The sequence below is a fragment of the Topomyia yanbarensis genome, chromosome 2, assembly GCF_030247195.1.
Source record: "Topomyia yanbarensis strain Yona2022 chromosome 2, ASM3024719v1, whole genome shotgun sequence".
Taxonomy (NCBI): domain Eukaryota; kingdom Metazoa; phylum Arthropoda; class Insecta; order Diptera; family Culicidae; genus Topomyia; species Topomyia yanbarensis.
In genome coordinates, this window is record NC_080671.1 from 157,814,986 (window position 1) to 157,833,056 (window position 18,071).

The window sequence follows — 18,071 nt, forward strand, 5'->3', positions numbered from 1 at the left end:
ATCAAATTATTAATTTAATGAAGAAATTAACTAACGAATTATTTTGAACCTTGAATAAGAAAGAAACGTTTACACAACCGTTTCAATTTGGTGGGGATAAATCGTTGGGAGTGACTTTGCTAAGAGTTGTCAATTGTAAATGTCACTCCTTTGGTTCCTGGGATGAGACAGAGGTATTTAGCCCTGTCTTGACTAATGAGCCTAGGTTATAGCGCCTTTACTCGCTCTCTGAAATAATGATAGAGAAAATCGGTTAATGTGTACTAAATATAAAGCCAAAAAACGTCCAAACAGTTCCGAGAACCGAAAAAAGAGTAACAACACCAGATATTTACCCGCTTTCCCTCATCACACCTAATTTTTGTGTCGAGTATCATTCTGGGTTTCTCCAGCAACTAACCAATAACAAGGTTGAAACCATATTTTAAAGCGGTTATTTTTGGTTGATTTCGTTTTAAGAACCGAGTCGCTCTAGGTTAGATCTCAACTGTCACTTTTGTATGAATTTTGTAATCCTATAGCGACTCGAATCCAAAACTGAAATCAGCCATTTTGATTCAGATGCCTTGTAGAACGTTTGAAGTTTGTAGTAAACCACTAAGCACAAGTTTGCAGAATTAACAAATAAAACGATATACTCTAGTATAAACGGAAAATGAACATGTGTTTTAAACAATAATAAATGAACGATACTCCGTTTTATGCAGCACAGCTTCATTATCAGCATCTCCTGTAAAATGAGCCGAACAAACAGCTGAGTTATTTTTCATTTTTATATTGCACATTACTGTGGCACTGATACACTCCCAATCGGAAGAAACTTAAAAAAGCATTCCTCGTTGTTACTGATTTACAGTTTTTGCTTCTTGCTTAAAGTTTTCTGGTATCTTTGGGTACTCGAACCACAAATTTAAATTCTTCTACTATTCCTTGACCAATGACAAACACGAATCTTTTTCCACTTTTTTGATTCAACTCGATAGCGATACACAGTTTTTCAACATTTATAAATTTTAGAAAGACTACCATTCAACTGACAAATGTATTTAAGTAAAATATGTTTCAGATTATTTCGACGCAAGTAACTTTTTTTTCCTTTCCGACCAACCCCTTTAAATGAGTAGACATAAAAATGCTAAAAAAAAGAATCATGGAATTTTAAAACTGATAGCTAAAATGGATTCGGTGACCGAAAATTAGTTAAAAGCCCAATTCTTAACCATAGAAACCATTTTTTATAATATTGTCACAACTTTTTATGGAGAGGTATGCCCCTTAGGGTGGGACAAAATTAGGTGTTGGCGCCGAGCAACTTTCTGGGTACCATTTAGGTCCCAGAACAACAGCACAAATTCCTAGTTTGATCAGTGAAACTATATTTCTCGGCGCCTACGGTATAAAGTTTACACGGGATTACGGACTTTCGCAAAATAATTCCTCCAGGAGTCGCCCACAGTATTCCAAAAATAATTGGCTATATGGTTTTCATAGAGAATTCAAGAAGGAAACAAAGTCCCGAAGACCACGAAACGATCTCATGCTTTTAGAAAAAGTTACAAGGCAGAAACCGATTGTTGGTCTGACGATGGATAAAATATTCATTTTTTCTAGCACACTGCCGTTGGCTGTCGAATTATACCTATGCAATTTTTTGACTTTCTCTCAATGTGTCCAAATCAATTATCTGATCTGAGGGATGAAATGAGGCTTCTTTTGTACACAATAAACATTTTGTATATAATTGGACCGTTAGCGGCAGTGATGCTATGGAAATTGAAATGTTCATCAACCACCAGAGCGGTCAGTCGGTTTTTTGACCTTGTGACTCTTCACAAACGTTAGATCGTTTCGTGGTCCTCGAGAACAATGTCTCCTAATAAATTTCCTATCAAAATTGCACATTGATTTATTTTTAGGAGGCAATGGGCGACTCCTGGAAAAACCATTCTGTGAAAGACGATTTCCTCATATGACATCCCATGTAAAATTTAAACCGTCAGCTCAAAAATATAGTATACGAGATTAGAATTTTCACACTCGTTCTACAACCCAACTGGAATCCCGAAATCTGCTCGGAGCAAAATTTTATTTTTTAACCGTGTCCCATTCTAGTGTGTCCTGTGGGCACTGGTGGAGCACAAGATAATAAAGAAAACGTTTTATTTAGGATTTTCGTAAAAATCGACTTTAAGGAAATGATAGTATGAAATGTTTCTCTTGCAGTAAATTGTTTAATTACTTCTTTTCCTACAGTGATATCTTCGTGCTCTGTGGCATTCTAAATGAATTAATAGCGAAAATTACTTACCAAACTGGAACCTACATTATACCGTAACATGAACTCAATTGCCCGTAAAAACTTATTAAATTAAACTGATCCTAATTGGAAAATAGAAGATGCTCTCAGACTGAGAGCGTTCTTATATTTGAATTTTAAATTTTGAAACAAACAACCAAATAAACATAAAATCGAAACTTGTATTACACACCACGTCTGGCGTCTCACAGCTACATAATAATAGATTCTAAAACCATTAAAAATTATTTCACTTCAGATATGATATAAAATTCACAGGAAAATGATAAAATACTAAATGCGTGGTCTGGTAAAAAACTCTTCTCTGACGTTTATCACTTATGATATACATGTGCTCAAAAAGTTTAGAAACTCTCTCAGGGTGTCTTTGGTCACGAATGGTTCACTACTTATGCCACAAGTGGATATGGCCTGTCAAATCAGGTACTTCGAAGAGAATTTCGATAGCTTCTTTCATTTAAAACGGTCATCCGCAGTAAACTGGAACGTTTGGTGGACTATTGAAACGGTCGAATAATGTATATCCAGGGCCGTCGAGAGCCGCGCCGGGCCCCGGGGTTTGAAGTACTGACGGGCCCTACCATATATGACTTCTTATTTCAATATCGATTAGAGAAACTATACGGATGCAACCGTTTCAATTAAACTATTTGTTATGAAAATTGTTTATTTGACACGATTCAACGCGTTAGCTTAACAGAGTCGTCAGTATTTTAAATATGTAATAGATGGAAAAAATAAAAATTAATAAAGGAATATTTGTGTCTGGCCATTAGAATGACTTGCGTCCGATTTACCATTCCAATTGGAAACCTTTTTTGTGGCATTGCCATACAGTCCATATCGGCATTGTTCATGCTCCCTTGACGCACAATAATGCTGCCCAGAATCAGAGCTTAGAAAAATTGACATCCCTTCGTGAGCTTGAAAGAGAAACAAAATTCAATTCATGCCCGCCGCGATGAATCGAATGTTTGGTTTGTTTCCCTCGTCCTTTGCTTTTCGGTACAACGCATTCATGTTCGCATATGTTCGGTTTCAGGAGCAAACTGAATCTTGTTTCTATGCTAGCTCGTCGCTGTTGTGCTATCTTATGACAAGCGCCATTTAGCACATTTCGAGAAAAACGATTTTTAAAGTTTGAGATTGAATATCTTGAAACTTAGAAATTGCACAAACAATTCAAAGAAGGCAATTGATGCTTCTATCTATTCTGTATTAATCTCTCAAATATTACGAAGATCGGTTGACTATGTTGCGAGTTTTCACTATAAATGTGAACAAAAGTCACACTTACACGTGCCATAGGCGTGACAAAATTTGTAGGGTGTCATAATCGTGCATGGAAAATTTTCCATAGAAAAAAATCAGCAATTATTAACTTTTATTCATATCTTTGGCTTCATTTGGTCTATGAACAATCGATGAGATGCATTTTGAAGGAAATGAGTGAGGGAATTTAGAAAAAATAGTTATTTTTGGTTACGGTGTTGCCAAATATGCTACATTTCCAGTTTAAAACTTAACTTGCATTTTTCTCACAATTCGTGCATTTTTGTTTTGAAAATGAGTATGCCATTGTGTTTCTCAGATAGTTTTACATATAAAAACATCTTTTACATCAAGATAATTTGAGCCAATCCCTAGACACAGTCAATTGAAGTAAAAAATGAAAAATTTCTCAGCACGTTTCTCGCTATATCTCAGTAACCAAGCAGGTTGTCAAAATTCTGTAAACGCCACTTTGCACAGTGGCTCAAAACAGCGTTTTGAGGTACTTAATTCACTGGAGTCAAAACTGTCCATATTAGTGATTTCACATATCCTACTATGTTTGTGTGTGTAAAAAGCGCCATCTTTTGGTGATATTATCTTTTTAAAAAAATGATCATAGTAGGCTATAGAAAATTTAACTTTTGAACCGAAAGAGATAGCGCTTGGCTGTCTTCGACAAAGTTGTAGAGGAGAGTATTTTTATAAATTTTGCAGAAGACATGTTGTCTCTGTCACTCATAGTAATCGAGTTATGAGAAGTTCTCTATGGTGAACTCCTTCATTTCCTATTTTTACTCATAACTTTTTTATTTCTAATTTTTCGCATTAATAATGTTCTAAGGTATTTTTTATCATCATAAAACACACAACTTTTCCGAAGAGACCAGATAGCTGTGAATGCTGTGTAAAGACTTATAACTGATTTTGATTTAATTTTGGCCTGTTTTTGAACCCGTGTGACTTCACTATCGGCAAAAATTGTAATTATACTATCAATTATTCTAATAGGACTAGGTTTCACCTACAAAACAAAGGTAAAATTGTTTGTCCATAAGCACCCGTTCAAAAGTTATACACTTTATGTCTGGCCTTCCTTTATGTCTGGCCTTCCTTTATGTCTGGCCTTCCTGAAGTCGCGTGCATGGCTCACTGAACGAGTAGGCGCTGGTGTTCAAAGACGCTTTCGCTTGATTTCCTGAGTGACGCGCACTCTGTGTACTAGTGCGTCTACCGAAAGGTTAACACTGATATTGAATGATTTTCCAATGGGTGCATTAACCGGCTGGATATTTTCAAATATTTCAGACTGTGGTGAAGGCAGCAATTTTATGCATAATCTTTTTTGCCCTGAAGCTAACTTTCATACGATAATCTGGACTGAGATGAAATTGTATGTCACCCATTGGAAATCGGTTTTGGAATCAGTTGTTACATTTTCGCTGACATTCAGAGAGAAAACATTCCGAATACGATGACTGGGATCCAACAGCGAAATCTGCTGTTAAAAGGACTGAGACAGAGAGTTGTGAGAGAAAGAATTTCAACTTTTGGTGGAAACTAATGGGTAGAATAAGTTAAATTCCCATATTTTCTGCATCAAATGTGTACACTAGAGTGCCCAGAAAAATGATGAATTTTTGAAAACTCAATCGGCCCACCCCTGAGTCGATTCCTAGTCCCACCAGGGGTACTTGCTCCAAATTTGAAGCAAATCGGACAAGTCTAGCTACCGGACCAACGTGCCAGAAGTTTGTATGAGATTTTTGGCCAATTTACATGGAGAAAATCCACTAATTCGCATTTTCGCCGCTTGGCGGCACTGTATACATCGTATTATCACTGTAAGTGAAAATAAGAAAGATAATTTAATTGCCTACAACTTTGTCGAAGACTGCTAGTGAATCTGGCTTTGTTAAAAGAAGTTATTAAACTTTTAACGAAGTGATGTCTGGGTCAGTTTTGCATGGGGCCTAGCAGTGCGTGGTTGTCTATCGGTACGCGATTCCCACCAACAATACATTTTTGTGAGATAATGGTTAGGTTTAGGTGAATAGTATGTTCAGAAGATTTATAGTAAGTAATACGAGTCATGTTTTGGTTAGAAAATTTTAGTTCCACCTGTGACCGCAGAGAGGGCGTCAACACTAACTTTTCATAGAAGTGAGATAGGGTATCGAGATGTTCGGAAGAATTATATAAAAATGCTTATTGTACAGGTTTGTGGAAGACACTTAATCTCTATCTCTTTCCGTTGAAAAGTTAGTGTTGGCGCCCTCTATACGGTAAAATTTTCTAACCAAAACATGACTCGTATTACTTACTATAAATCTTCTGAACATACTATTCACCTAAACCTAACCATTATCTCACAAAAATGTATTGTTGGTGGGAATCGCGTACCGATAGACAACCACGCACTGCTAGGCCCCACGCAAAACTGACCCAGACATCACTTCGTTAAAAGTTTAATAACTTCTTTTAACAAAGCCAGATTCACTAGCAGTCTTCGACAAAGTTGTAGACAATTAAATGATGTTTCTTATTTTCACTTACAATCATAATACGATGCATAGAGAGCCGCCTAGCGGCGAAAATGCGAGTTAGTGGATTTTCTCCATGTAAATTGTCGAAAAATCCCATACAAACTTCAGGTACGTTGGTCCGATAGCTAGATTTGTCCGATTTGCTTCAAATTTGGAACAAGTACTCCTGGTGGGACTAGGAATTGACTCAGGTATTGGCCGATAGGTGTAATTTTTTTCCAGTCACTCTAGTGTACACTGCAACCTCCATTTATGAATCAAGCCAAGGGTTCGTAAATTAAATTAGTTCGTTTTTTGGGATTTAGATCGTAAAAAAAGTTCGCTTCACATTCTTATTAAAATTCGTTGGTTGAGCAATATTATCGATAACCCTAACAATATGGGTATTTCCGGAACGGGCTTGACAAGTACATGATGAAAATGGATATTTGGTACCTTTTTGAAATCCAGGATGGAGACTTCCGATTGAACAATAATCTCGATAACCCTAACAATTTGGGAATTTTTGAAAAGGGCTTGACGAGTAGATGATAGAAACGGTAGCTTGGAGCTATTTCGAACAATATCTGTATAAACTATGAGGGTATTTTTAAGCGGGTTTGATGAGTAGATGAGCGATGCCCTTTTGAAGGCCAATATAGCGTCTTCTGGTTGAGAAAAGTTTTCTATAATCATATCATTCGCATCACAAATCACTATACCTATATCAATTATATGATTATCTTATTTCGAAAACGTCAATATTTTAGGTTATAATGATGTCTTAACTGGAATTCGCCATCTTGATTTTAAAAATACATTGATTTTCGTCATCTACTCATCAATCCTATTCCGAGAATATCCAACTTTTATTAGTGACAGTTAGCTAGGAATATGATAAATTGTATACCACTTCATACTGCACACTTTGAAAAACACTTGCGATAAATGAAACCAGAATGGTTCAATTGCACTGTTAAATGAATCTGATTGGGTTACGTTCACCTACTTCAGAAAACCATTGGAACGTATTTGATTGTAATATATTTGCAGTGTCAACAGAAACAATAAACTTCAACAATTAAATTAAAATAAATTTAATTCGGTTAAAAATGCGGGCCCCCAAAACAGACCCGGGCCCCAGGGTAGTTGCCCCCCCTGACCCCCCCTCTCGACGGGCCTGTGTATATCCATCAGTTTTCCCAATGTGAGATGCGATAACCCAGTGTTTTTTTATGTGGATCACCGTTGTCAGTTGGTTTCATATGATATTGGTAAAACTTTATATATATAATCGGTATTTATCGTTATGAAGATTATGTACGCAAACAAGATGTTAAATGCAAGTAAAATTGTTGAAAAATTGTAGTTGTTTTTTAATATGTAATAGAAATTCATTGAACCAACCGGTTTCGGAAACGGTTGTTGTTCTTGAGCCGGAAATCTGGCAGATATCAGACAAATTCCTGAATCAATTTCCGGATGATTTAATTGGGAAAGATGAAGGCACCTTTCAAAAGAATACACTCTATCAATTTATGATCTATTTTCAATACAGGGAAGTTCAGTTATATAAAAATCGGTATGAAAAATTACAAATCGATATTTTTTGAAGTCTCGGTATTGCGTTAAAAAATCGGTATATATACCGATAAATCGGTATATCTTGCATAATTTTTTTCATTTTAAATATATTTGACACGGCTCAATGCGTTAGTACAACGGAGCCGTGGATCTTTCGTGTTCTTACAATATGTAAAAATAGAAAAAAAAAATCGTTATAGCCTGTTCGTCGGGTCTTGTTGACGCATCTTACTGCTGCGTGTTGAGATCCTCTACCTTGGTGGTGGAATATTAGGTGCGTTATCTGCCGCACCTTGGGTGTCATTCGGTCCGTCTTCTCTCGTGTTTTCGTTTATGTCCATGTCGTCATCGGTACTGCGTTCATGTTGCTCACCAGTTTTTCCCACAGTGAGGAGCTCATAATATGTTTATCTAATTTGATATTTTTTCGTTAGACATTGGTTTGCAGTATATGGGAACTATCAAACTTACATAGTATTATGGTTTCATGAAACTAGGACTATCTGCCAATTTAAAGTTTAAATAATTCTTGATTTCTTAAAGTAGAGGTAGGACCTTTTGTCTCGATGGGACGTTAAACCTTCATATCGCAGCATACACTACGTGGTATTGACTGCACAAAGTTATGAAATTCTGACGAAATCGCTCGAATCTCGAATTTTGCTTCATTCGCTCCAGTTCGCACTGTAAGCCTAGATTTTGTAAATGCCATTAGTTGATTAAACAGCGCGCGTTGAATTAGCCCACCGAGTGTAACAATCGGATAGTAGCATAGCACAATTCACCTCCTCTAGTGTCAACACAGTTCAATGCTACATAACTACCGACCACACATAGTTTAGATGCAAGTACATACAGACATGTTACTCTATCCCGTTGTGTCCCTCCCCGTCGGGTGAAAAATTCAATCGATATGAAAAGCTCGAATCGTAATCATAATCAATTTCATTGCATTTGCACTGTATCCTTCCTTTCCATGCCCATCTTTTCTGCACACATGAATTGCCACTCTTGTTCTACAACGACGACAGGACTGGTGGGATGAGAAACTGCCCGAACAGGGTATCTTCAGTTGTCTGAGTGTGATACCAAAGGTCCTCCTGGCCGGCGCCATCACACTGATGGATGAGGCGTACTATAAGCTGGCTGTCTGGCTAAACGACAAAGGTAATTGCCACTGACAATGAGCTTATATTTATGTACTTATTCAATAATTGCTTTTAACCGTCTGTGCCATGCCGATTTAGAAAATTATCGGCTTCAGTCGAAGTACGAGAATCATCTAATCGGAAAAGTGGCATTATTTCAGTTTGTTAACAGCTTTTTGTCGCTGTTTTATATTGCGTTTTATCTGCGAGATCAAGATAAGCTGAAGGAGGTAATTGAGCAAATGTCGAACTCTATAGATCCTGTTGACCGTATCTCTTTCATTCTCTTTTCCTAGCAATTAGCAGGTTTGCTCATATCTCGGCAAATTATCGGTAATCTGAGAGAATCTGCTTGGCCTTACCTAGTGGAACAGTGGAAGCTAGCCAAGCTGAGCTTCAAAATGTGGGGTGCTTTAAGTCCCACTCAGGAGAATCCTCCGTCAGCGGTAAATAAAGAAGTAGATGACAAGAAGAGTTCATCAGAATGTACCTCATCAACGCCGAAAAGATCGATCGGTCAAGCGGAAATTGAAAGCTCCTTGTACAAATACGATGGTACGTTTTCTGATCATCTGGAGATGCTGGTTCAAATGGGATATGTTGTCCTATTTTCGGCAGCATTTCCCCTGGCCGGATTGTGTGCCTTGGGTAATAATCTGTTGGAGATACGATCAGATGCTTTCAAGCTAGCACATGTACATCAGCGGCCATTTGGACAACGAGTAGCGAACATTGGTACGTGGCAAAATGCTCTGGGAATGCTAGGATTGGCCGCTGTAATCGTAAACTGTGCCCTGATCGGCTTGTCTGGCCAGGTCTCACGACTCTGGCCTGGTCTTACGTCGACACAGACCGTGATACTGATAGTTGCACTCGAGCATGTGATGTTAGCTTTAAGGTCAGCTTTGACTTGGTTATTACCGGAGCTTCCTTCTTGGCTTGCGGCTGAAATAGCCCGTGCTGAACACTGTCGTCGCGAGATGCAGTGCAAAGGTCCTTCACCTCGCCAGACACCACCATCGCCACCATCATCAACCTCATTGTCCCACCATGATCAGGACTTCAACAGCAATCAGGACATATACGATAAAACAGAGCAATTAGTTGGCAGGTACATAGAACAAACTTTTCTCAACACAAATATTTTCATTCCCTCTAAATGCTTCTTTCACCAACAAAGATTTCACATCTCCTCTAGTCACGACAATCAGGAGAATGATTTGGAGCGGCTAACGATGAGTGACGTGATATCAAAGTTGGACAACCTAAGCGGTCAACTTCATCAGCAGCAGCATCACCAACAACATCATCATCAGCAATCACACCTACAAACTCATCATCCGCACCATAACATTATGCAGCAGCAGAAAGAATCTCGAAGCAGCAACGAAAATATCGAAATGTTTCCCACCGATACCCGAGAGGCCACTCCGGATTCGCCGATTTCACAGGTATTCGATAAGGTGTTCACAGTGTCATGATTTCTAGCAGCCTAATTTTCTCTGGTTTTCAAAGTGTTTGCTTTCCTGATGTATTAAATTGATAATATTTTCAGCTTTTATCTTTCTTATATGTGTTTTACTAAAACTACGCAAAATGTTAGCACTGCAAGATAAACCCAGTAGTACTGCAGGTTTCTGTATTTGTGTAATCATCAACTCATAGTACAGTAAAGCCAGATCCCATTCTGTAGATTTGATTTATTTGAATTTTACTGTAAATATTATTGATAAAAACAAGTTCCCCAAGGTTTTGAAAAATTAAATGCTGTCAAATATTGGAACGCTTGCCAGTTCCGTAATAATAATTACTAGGGCATTGCAAAAAATCACATATTTTTGAATTCTCAGTCATGTGACAAATGACAAAATAAGCTCAGATACCAGATGATTTTAGACCCCCGCCCACTTCGCTTGACTCAGAAAATTACATACCTCTTTTAAAAGTATTTGAATGGAGATATTTTTGTCTCTTAAAAAAACAAGAAGGTAGGGTACTGGGTCATTTTATCCCCAAAATTCCTTATTTTTAATTATTGTTCAGCTCCGTGATGCAAATCATGCAGATTTCTAATGTGAAAAAATCTCCTAAATCGAACGAAACCTTTGCGACTTTTGTCCGAATTCGAAAAGTCGGGGTTATAGGGCCTTTTGGCATTCATATTAAATTGTATCATTTTCTCGTGCATATATCTTTATTATCCTTCAATTAGTTTTCACCACCTTGTTTAACGTGGAAATTTCTTAGGAACAAAATAAATGTAGATTTGTTAACGGCAAAATTCAGAAACATCATTTTTTTGACATAAACTCTACATATCACATTTTTTCATTAAATGTCCTAAAACCCCAACTTCTCGTATTTTCTTAGAAATTAAACTCATTAAACTCATTCTCGTGTGATCCCTAACCGTATTTTACATTAGAAGTAGTAATTTAAATAATAATCACTAGTTTACAAGAAAAATGAAGCTTCAAGAAAAAGTATTTTTTAGACTAATTTTGGGTCGCTGAACACGAAAACAGTATTCATTTTTTCGATTCTGTGATTTTCTCAAAAAACTCGTTTTTGAGCACTTTTTGTAATTTTTAGTTAATATTTCGTGTCAAAATCATTCAATTAATTTAGTCAATATACAGGTTGAAAGGTGCCGAGATGCCCTTTTCAAAAACATATAATATGTGTCGATCATATGTAAAATTTTTAGTGCTGCAAGCAACCAAAGTTTAAAAAAGTGCATTTTTGACCATTTTCAAAAGTTACTCATTTTTAAATGATTTTTTTACGGAAAAACAAATTTTTCTTTCGGTACTTTTAGAATCTATGATGACAGATAATATGTTTGCGTTAATTTTAAGCCTAATATCACTAACATCGGATGGAAAATGTTGATGCTATGACACATTGAGCGAAATAGAAATTTTATGATTTTAGCGGACCCTGCGCTGGTGCGGCGGTTTGGAGGGTGTAGCACTGGTCTCATAAGCCAGTCGTCAAATATTCGAGTCCCTATCGGGAAGGAGTCTCAGAGGGATCGTAGCACAGCCACGTAATATTCTGTGAACTGAGAATCTGCTGTGAAGCCAGTTGAAGCAGAATGCGAAAATTATCCCTTTTACGTATCAGGCGCAATAGATCTAGAGAGTTCCAATGAACTTATGATAGGTTTTTATCAGCATAATAACAAATTTTGATAGGTTCTCCCATGAGTAATATAGCTTGTATCACTTTTTGTAATTTTAAAACACATTTAAAATTGTGGTACTGCTTTGGTATTTATTGCCAAGAATCGCTATAGCTTAGCTTCGTATTTTTTCTGCATTTCATGCAAAAGAAATTTATATGATTCGCTTAAACTTTGAATACTCATAAAACAATAGAATAAACTCGACAAATCGAGAAAATCTTTGCATGTCTGTCATTTTTTAGGAGGCAGAAAAAATATTCAAAATACACTGGACAGGAAAACAATGCACACCCGATCCGCTAGAACAACTACTCTAGCACGGAACCTGATTCCTCCCCGGCACTACCTTACGGCATTACTTCGGGGAGAGTTTTTTATGTGTACAGTACACACTCCAATCCAATTACTTAGCGGTTAGTTCATTCAGTAGCGTTACAGAACACCTCCTCGACACACTGTCAATTTTCAACCATCCACACAACGTGGCAAATTTTGTATGGCAGTAGGAAAGCTAGCTGTGGGTCGAGAATAAGTGATCTTCCCCTACGAGGACAATGTAAGCGGCAATCTTCAGACTGTCTAATTTACTCAGACCTTCAGGTCCCTTGTACCATTTAATACCACTTTCTCATTGATCACCCTTCTTGTTCGCGAGTTACTCGATCTAGTCCCCGACGATGGACCTAGCCTTCTAGAAGTCCTCCCAAAACCGAGCAAATCAGTCAGGTGTCAAGGTCAGTTCGGCAATTCCGGTGGAGTAGGGCGTCTGGTTCGCAGGTGCCCCGACGATTTGGGAATGGTAGTGTCTCGTCGCGGTCTACTCAGTTTAATCCCCGGTGGTGAATCTAGCTTACGCTGACGGAGACATCCCGAAGCTCTCCCGATACCGATTTTTTTTATTTCAGCTCCACAGCTGCTTGTTTTCGTTATATTGCTATCGGGCCCACCGGTAGGGTGTCGTGGTCGGTCCGGAGATTCCGGGTGGATTTGCTGGCACCCCGACGAACCATAGCTGGCGACCTGTCGTAGTCTACTTGACTAGTCCCCGGCGGATCTAGTCTAGTTTCCCGGTCGTGGTTGCCCTTGCGAAACCGTTGCTCGCTGTTCATTACGCCATTTCCGCTGAATGTCGGTCATAATCTGCGTCACTACTCTGTCGACCGCGTTCCATGTGTTTACGTTGCTTGTCATACTGTAGATGACATTATTCGGGTTGATAGTCGGTCTTCCCGTTTCAAGCACTTCCCTGTGCATCGCTTCGAACCTCAGACATTTGAAAACCACATGCTCAGTGCCTCCTCGATATTCTAACACTCTGGGCGTAGTGGTGATGTGACGTACCCGAGCCGATGAAGATACTTCCTGAAGCGGCCGTGACCCGACAGGAGCTGTGTCGGGTAGAAGTTCCGTGCTTTCTATTTTGCCCACATTGACAGGTTTGGGATGAGCCGGTAGGGTCACCTTCCTTGCTCCGTATTGTCACCTTGCCATCGAATCGATTCTCACCATCTTTCTTAGGGATGGGGATCAACTCGGCGATAACACAAACTGCCTCCAACGATATTGTTCTGTACGCGCTCTTGACTGGTGTGTGACGGCCATTAGCAGGAACTGTTCAGCTTTTCACGGTTCCGCTTGGTTTTCAGCACCGTACCCCAGGCGGGAACCCCATATCGTCGTGTTGATGACAAAACACTAGATAAAATATGTCTCGTGCTGCTTTTCGGGCTGCCAACATTTGACATGATCCTCGCTATTGCGTTCATTGCCTTCGCCGACTTTTCGCAGGCATAGTCGACGTGATTGTTGAATCTCAACCGATCGTCGATTATCACTCTCAATTGCTTCAGTACACGCTTCGATGCAATCACGTGCCCTCCGATGTCGAGCTGCATCCGCTGAACCGCTTTGTAGTTGCTGTTCAACAACACCTCCGTCTTGTGGTGCGCTATCTGCAGCTTAACCCTGTTAATCCAGTTCTCGATCGCGTCTATCGTCTGCGTCACAGACACCTCCATTTCTTCAAGTGTCTCACCCATCACCGTTAGTGACACGTCGTCCGCGAAACCTACGATTTTCACTTTCCTGGGCAGTGTCGAGTCGCCATCGTACATCCCGTTCCAAAGAGTTGGGCCGACAATGGAGCCCTGAGAAACACCCGCTGTGACTCGTATGGACTTCCGCACGGTGTTGGTGGCCAGGTAGTTTGATCGTGCTTCGGGAAGAGCACATTTCGGCTGGTGTCGACGAGCCCTTAATTTTTGCCATCACGACAGGATACTCGTCGCCCCAGGGATTGGCGTCTACTTCTCAGCAATATGTGTGCGTCTGTATCAATCGACCTATCACGGCAAATCGGGACAATGCCTGCATGTGTGTGCATAAATGTCATGTCATTATCTCAGCAGCGGTTGAACCTATCTAAACGAAGTTAATTCCAAACGAAAAGCCTATCATGGAAATTTAACGCTATTAAATAGTCTTAAATTTCTGCAATATGGGTGTATCAGTCAATACATCACATATTTTAAGCATATAACTTTCAAACAAAACAACCACACCATATGCATATAGGTAATAAGTTTAAACTTTCTAACAAGCCATAGATCGTCTAAATCCGTTCAGAAATGGCGAATATATTAAACATTTTATACTTTTATTTCTAGCTCACAATGTTTCAATAACTAAAAATGTTGACCATTGCATTAATATTACTTTACTGGCGTTTTCAGAAAAAAATAAACCGATTTGTAACATCGTGGTATGAAAACACATCTATGTAATTTGAGGAATTCGATTGCATAAACATTTTGTGAATTTACTCAATAATGATTGAGCTATTTCTCGAAAAGTAATGTGTAAGCTCACTTCAAAGATGAAATAATGTGTAAGTTCACTTTAAAGTGAACATTTTTCTAAAGTTTATGTAGGGTAAGGTGGGGAAAATCCGACCGTTGGGTAAACCCGACCCCCCTCTGTTATCGAAAATCGGGAGCACTACGCGAACTTATATCATTGTTGTCGTGTAGAGCATCGAAAATAATCATAATGGTGGCATGACAGCATTTTATTAGTCTACATCGAGATGCTCAAACGACAATAAGTGTATTTTTACAACTTTTGATTTGATTTTTGTGCATCATTGACTACAGGATATTTCTAATTGTTAAAGTGATTGCATAAAAAACGTAAGTGGATATAAATTCTTTGATTAAAGTCCTACAAAGTGGATGGATGAATTTAGTCCAACTTTTTTCATATTTTTTTTAATTGCATCGTAATGAAAAATGACGCGGTGGGGCAAATCCGACCTCTAAATAGTGGGGTAAATCCGTCCGCTTTTTTCCTAAGAAAATGTTTATTTATCAAATTGAAATATACTTTTATTGTTATTATTTATTATTTTTTTGCACAATGGTTCATAATTGAGCAATTGCTCCGATGCAAATGAGAATATCTTTACGTGATTTTGACTATCCAAGATTGACATTGAATCATGTTACAATTCAATAATATAACATTCATTGATTTATCATTGAAAACCCATAAAATATAGGTGATATCTGTACTAAATCAACCAAAAACATAGGCGGTCGGGTTTACCCCACCATTTTTGAAAACAGCGAAAATTAACATTTTCGTAAAACGCTTGTATTTCAAAATTTTCCCAACATACGAATAAAATGCTATATATAGAAAGTTGGCCAGAAGTCCAACCTTTAATTTGGTATATAAAACGACTTGATCCGATGTAAAATGAACATTTTACAGCCAAAACCATTTACTAGGTCGGATTTGCCCCACCTTTCCCCTTTTTATCCCACGGATTAGGCGTTTCGTTCAGGTAGATGTTGGATGGTATATAATTAGATCACTAAGCAATCCACCTAGTAGTGTGATAATAGATTCATATGCATATTATACTTGTGGCATTACCGAAAGCAAATGCATTTTTGAATACCAAACTTGCATCCATTTCTAATTCGTTTCGTAAGATGTTCTACTAGTCTGAAATATTTGGTAATGTGCAATCTAATTGTGCGCAGAACAATTATGTAGGTTAAGAAAGGAAAACTAATTTTTGTCTGCTGTTTACCTACAAATAGTTTCTGCATTTCAGTGTAGAGCAGAGCCAGTCACGAAAAAAAATATTAATATTTCATCCTTCTTGGCAAAGAAAATATTTGTAGTAGTGGCAAAATTAGCACAATGAGAAAACTATAACTAATTTGTGTTCAAACCCAGCTTTCCCCTGAAGACGAAAGAAATGTCCTTCGAAACGTTTCACTACGGGGGTCTCCACATAGTTTTCTTGTGATAAAACTACATTAGCTCCAATTTAATTCAATTTTATACTGACCGTTTATATAATTAAGGACTTCCTTGGGTATCTTAGGAAAATGTGTAAATGTGAAAATTTGAAAAGAGACATTCCACGTGCGATTTTTAAACTCTTCGGTCTTCTATTGAATTTTGAATAAAACATATGTTCAAATATGTCATTTGGAAACTAAGCATACCTGTTTTGTTATGATATTATGGGAAGTGCATATTCATAATATACAGGTTTGAGCTTTTATGAAAAATAACACATCAAAGTCCAACAAATTTCCACAATTTAGACCCGGAAAAAAGTTTCCCAGTGAACAAGTATAATGTTTATTCTCACTTTTAGCGATGGTTTCAGTTACCATTATTGGCCCCGTGCTGAGAACATTTCAATAGAAATTTCAACGGCAGTCACAATTAGTTTACTTTTTACGTATCCAAAGATGGTCGATTCTTTCTAAGTTGAATCTTAAACGATCGCCGGGAGCGATGAAATGAATAAAGATCTCATGAATGTTGAAGAAAATGGAAGTGATTTATTTGCACATTGACTGCTTAGAAAGAATGATTAAGCTTGGTTGCTACTTCAAAATGGAAAGCTTTTTTCGGTTTTAAAGCAAATTAAAAAGAATGAAAATGATCATTTAGAATTATGTAGTATATAACCAGCGATATTATTTCAAATATTAACATTGGTCGTTCGATTTAAACTTAATCTGACTGGGTTTATCTCGCTTTTGCTATACATGATAATATTTTTTTGTGCCTTTCAGCATTTTTTGTTTTGCTATTTTAGCCTAAAATTTCCTATTTCTAACTGTTCCAGATATTAATCGAGATAAGCCTCTTCTCGTTTGGTATACATATAAATATTCATAATTTACAATATGTTTTATTCTACTATTCATATAACAATACAATCTGAATATTTTTCAAGGTTTTATGTCACAAAACAAAAGCAATTCACATAAACAAACTGATTTTTCCATAGACCAGCACTGTATTCTTACGACCTCTCCAAGACTCTCCTCTTAGCGGTCAATCGGCACAAACTGTTGCATTAGACTCTACACAGCCAATCTCAGGGTATGACATATTTTCTCTTTATTTTAAGTGTTGTATGTTTAGCTAGAACTAGTATATTTGCGCGAAATTATTATGCTAGTTTTTTAAAACGTAATATAGCTTGTGTTTATTTAAAATATGGCGATTGTATTTGTATTTTAAATGTGTACTATTTTAAGGCTCACGAAACCTTTTTGAGCATGTGTAAGAATTGAGCGCTTAGTAGTATGCGTAGGACAACTTGTGTGCAGCTTTGCCACCTGTCTTTCCATATAAAACCTTTTCAAAACTCTAAAAGAGGAACATCAGTCGATTTATTAGATAATTACGATTCAAATTATGCCAAATAGTTTGTGGAAAAAAATTGACCGAAGGTAATGGTGCTAAACCAGTGGCAAAGCTGAACACATTTTTTTCTACGCATACTACTAAGCACTCAATTCTTACAAATGCTCAAAAAAGGTTTCTTGAACCTTAACAGGGATCGTTGGAATTATACTACGTGAAAAATTAAACAGCAAACAATGCCTTACTAGTCGGTGCTGTTATTCATTTCTTTTATCGGTGGCAGTATACCTGTAAATCAGCAAATTATAAATTCAATATAATATAATATCAAAACAAGCATGTTGATAACTCAAAGG

The 18,071-nt window shown here is 37.6% G+C and overlaps 1 protein-coding gene across 14 annotated transcripts in view; it reads left to right on the forward strand.

Moving 5' to 3' along the window:
* The window catches only part of LOC131681875 (anoctamin-8), a 79,376-nt gene that overhangs the window by 34,975 nt on the left and 26,330 nt on the right, over positions 1 to 18,071 (forward strand). For 13 of the 14 annotated variants that reach the window (XM_058962955.1, XM_058962959.1, XM_058962948.1 and 10 more), the window contains 5 exons: positions 8,730 to 8,865; positions 8,946 to 9,076; positions 9,143 to 9,957; positions 10,027 to 10,297; positions 17,354 to 17,448. In XM_058962955.1, coding sequence (XP_058818938.1) covers positions 8,730 to 8,865; positions 8,946 to 9,076; positions 9,143 to 9,957; positions 10,027 to 10,297; positions 17,354 to 17,448 — 1,448 coding nt within the window. The remainder of the gene's footprint in view (positions 1 to 8,729; positions 8,866 to 8,945; positions 9,077 to 9,142; positions 9,958 to 10,026; positions 10,298 to 17,353; positions 17,449 to 18,071) is intronic. The other variant, XM_058962956.1, reaches the window with a different exon arrangement.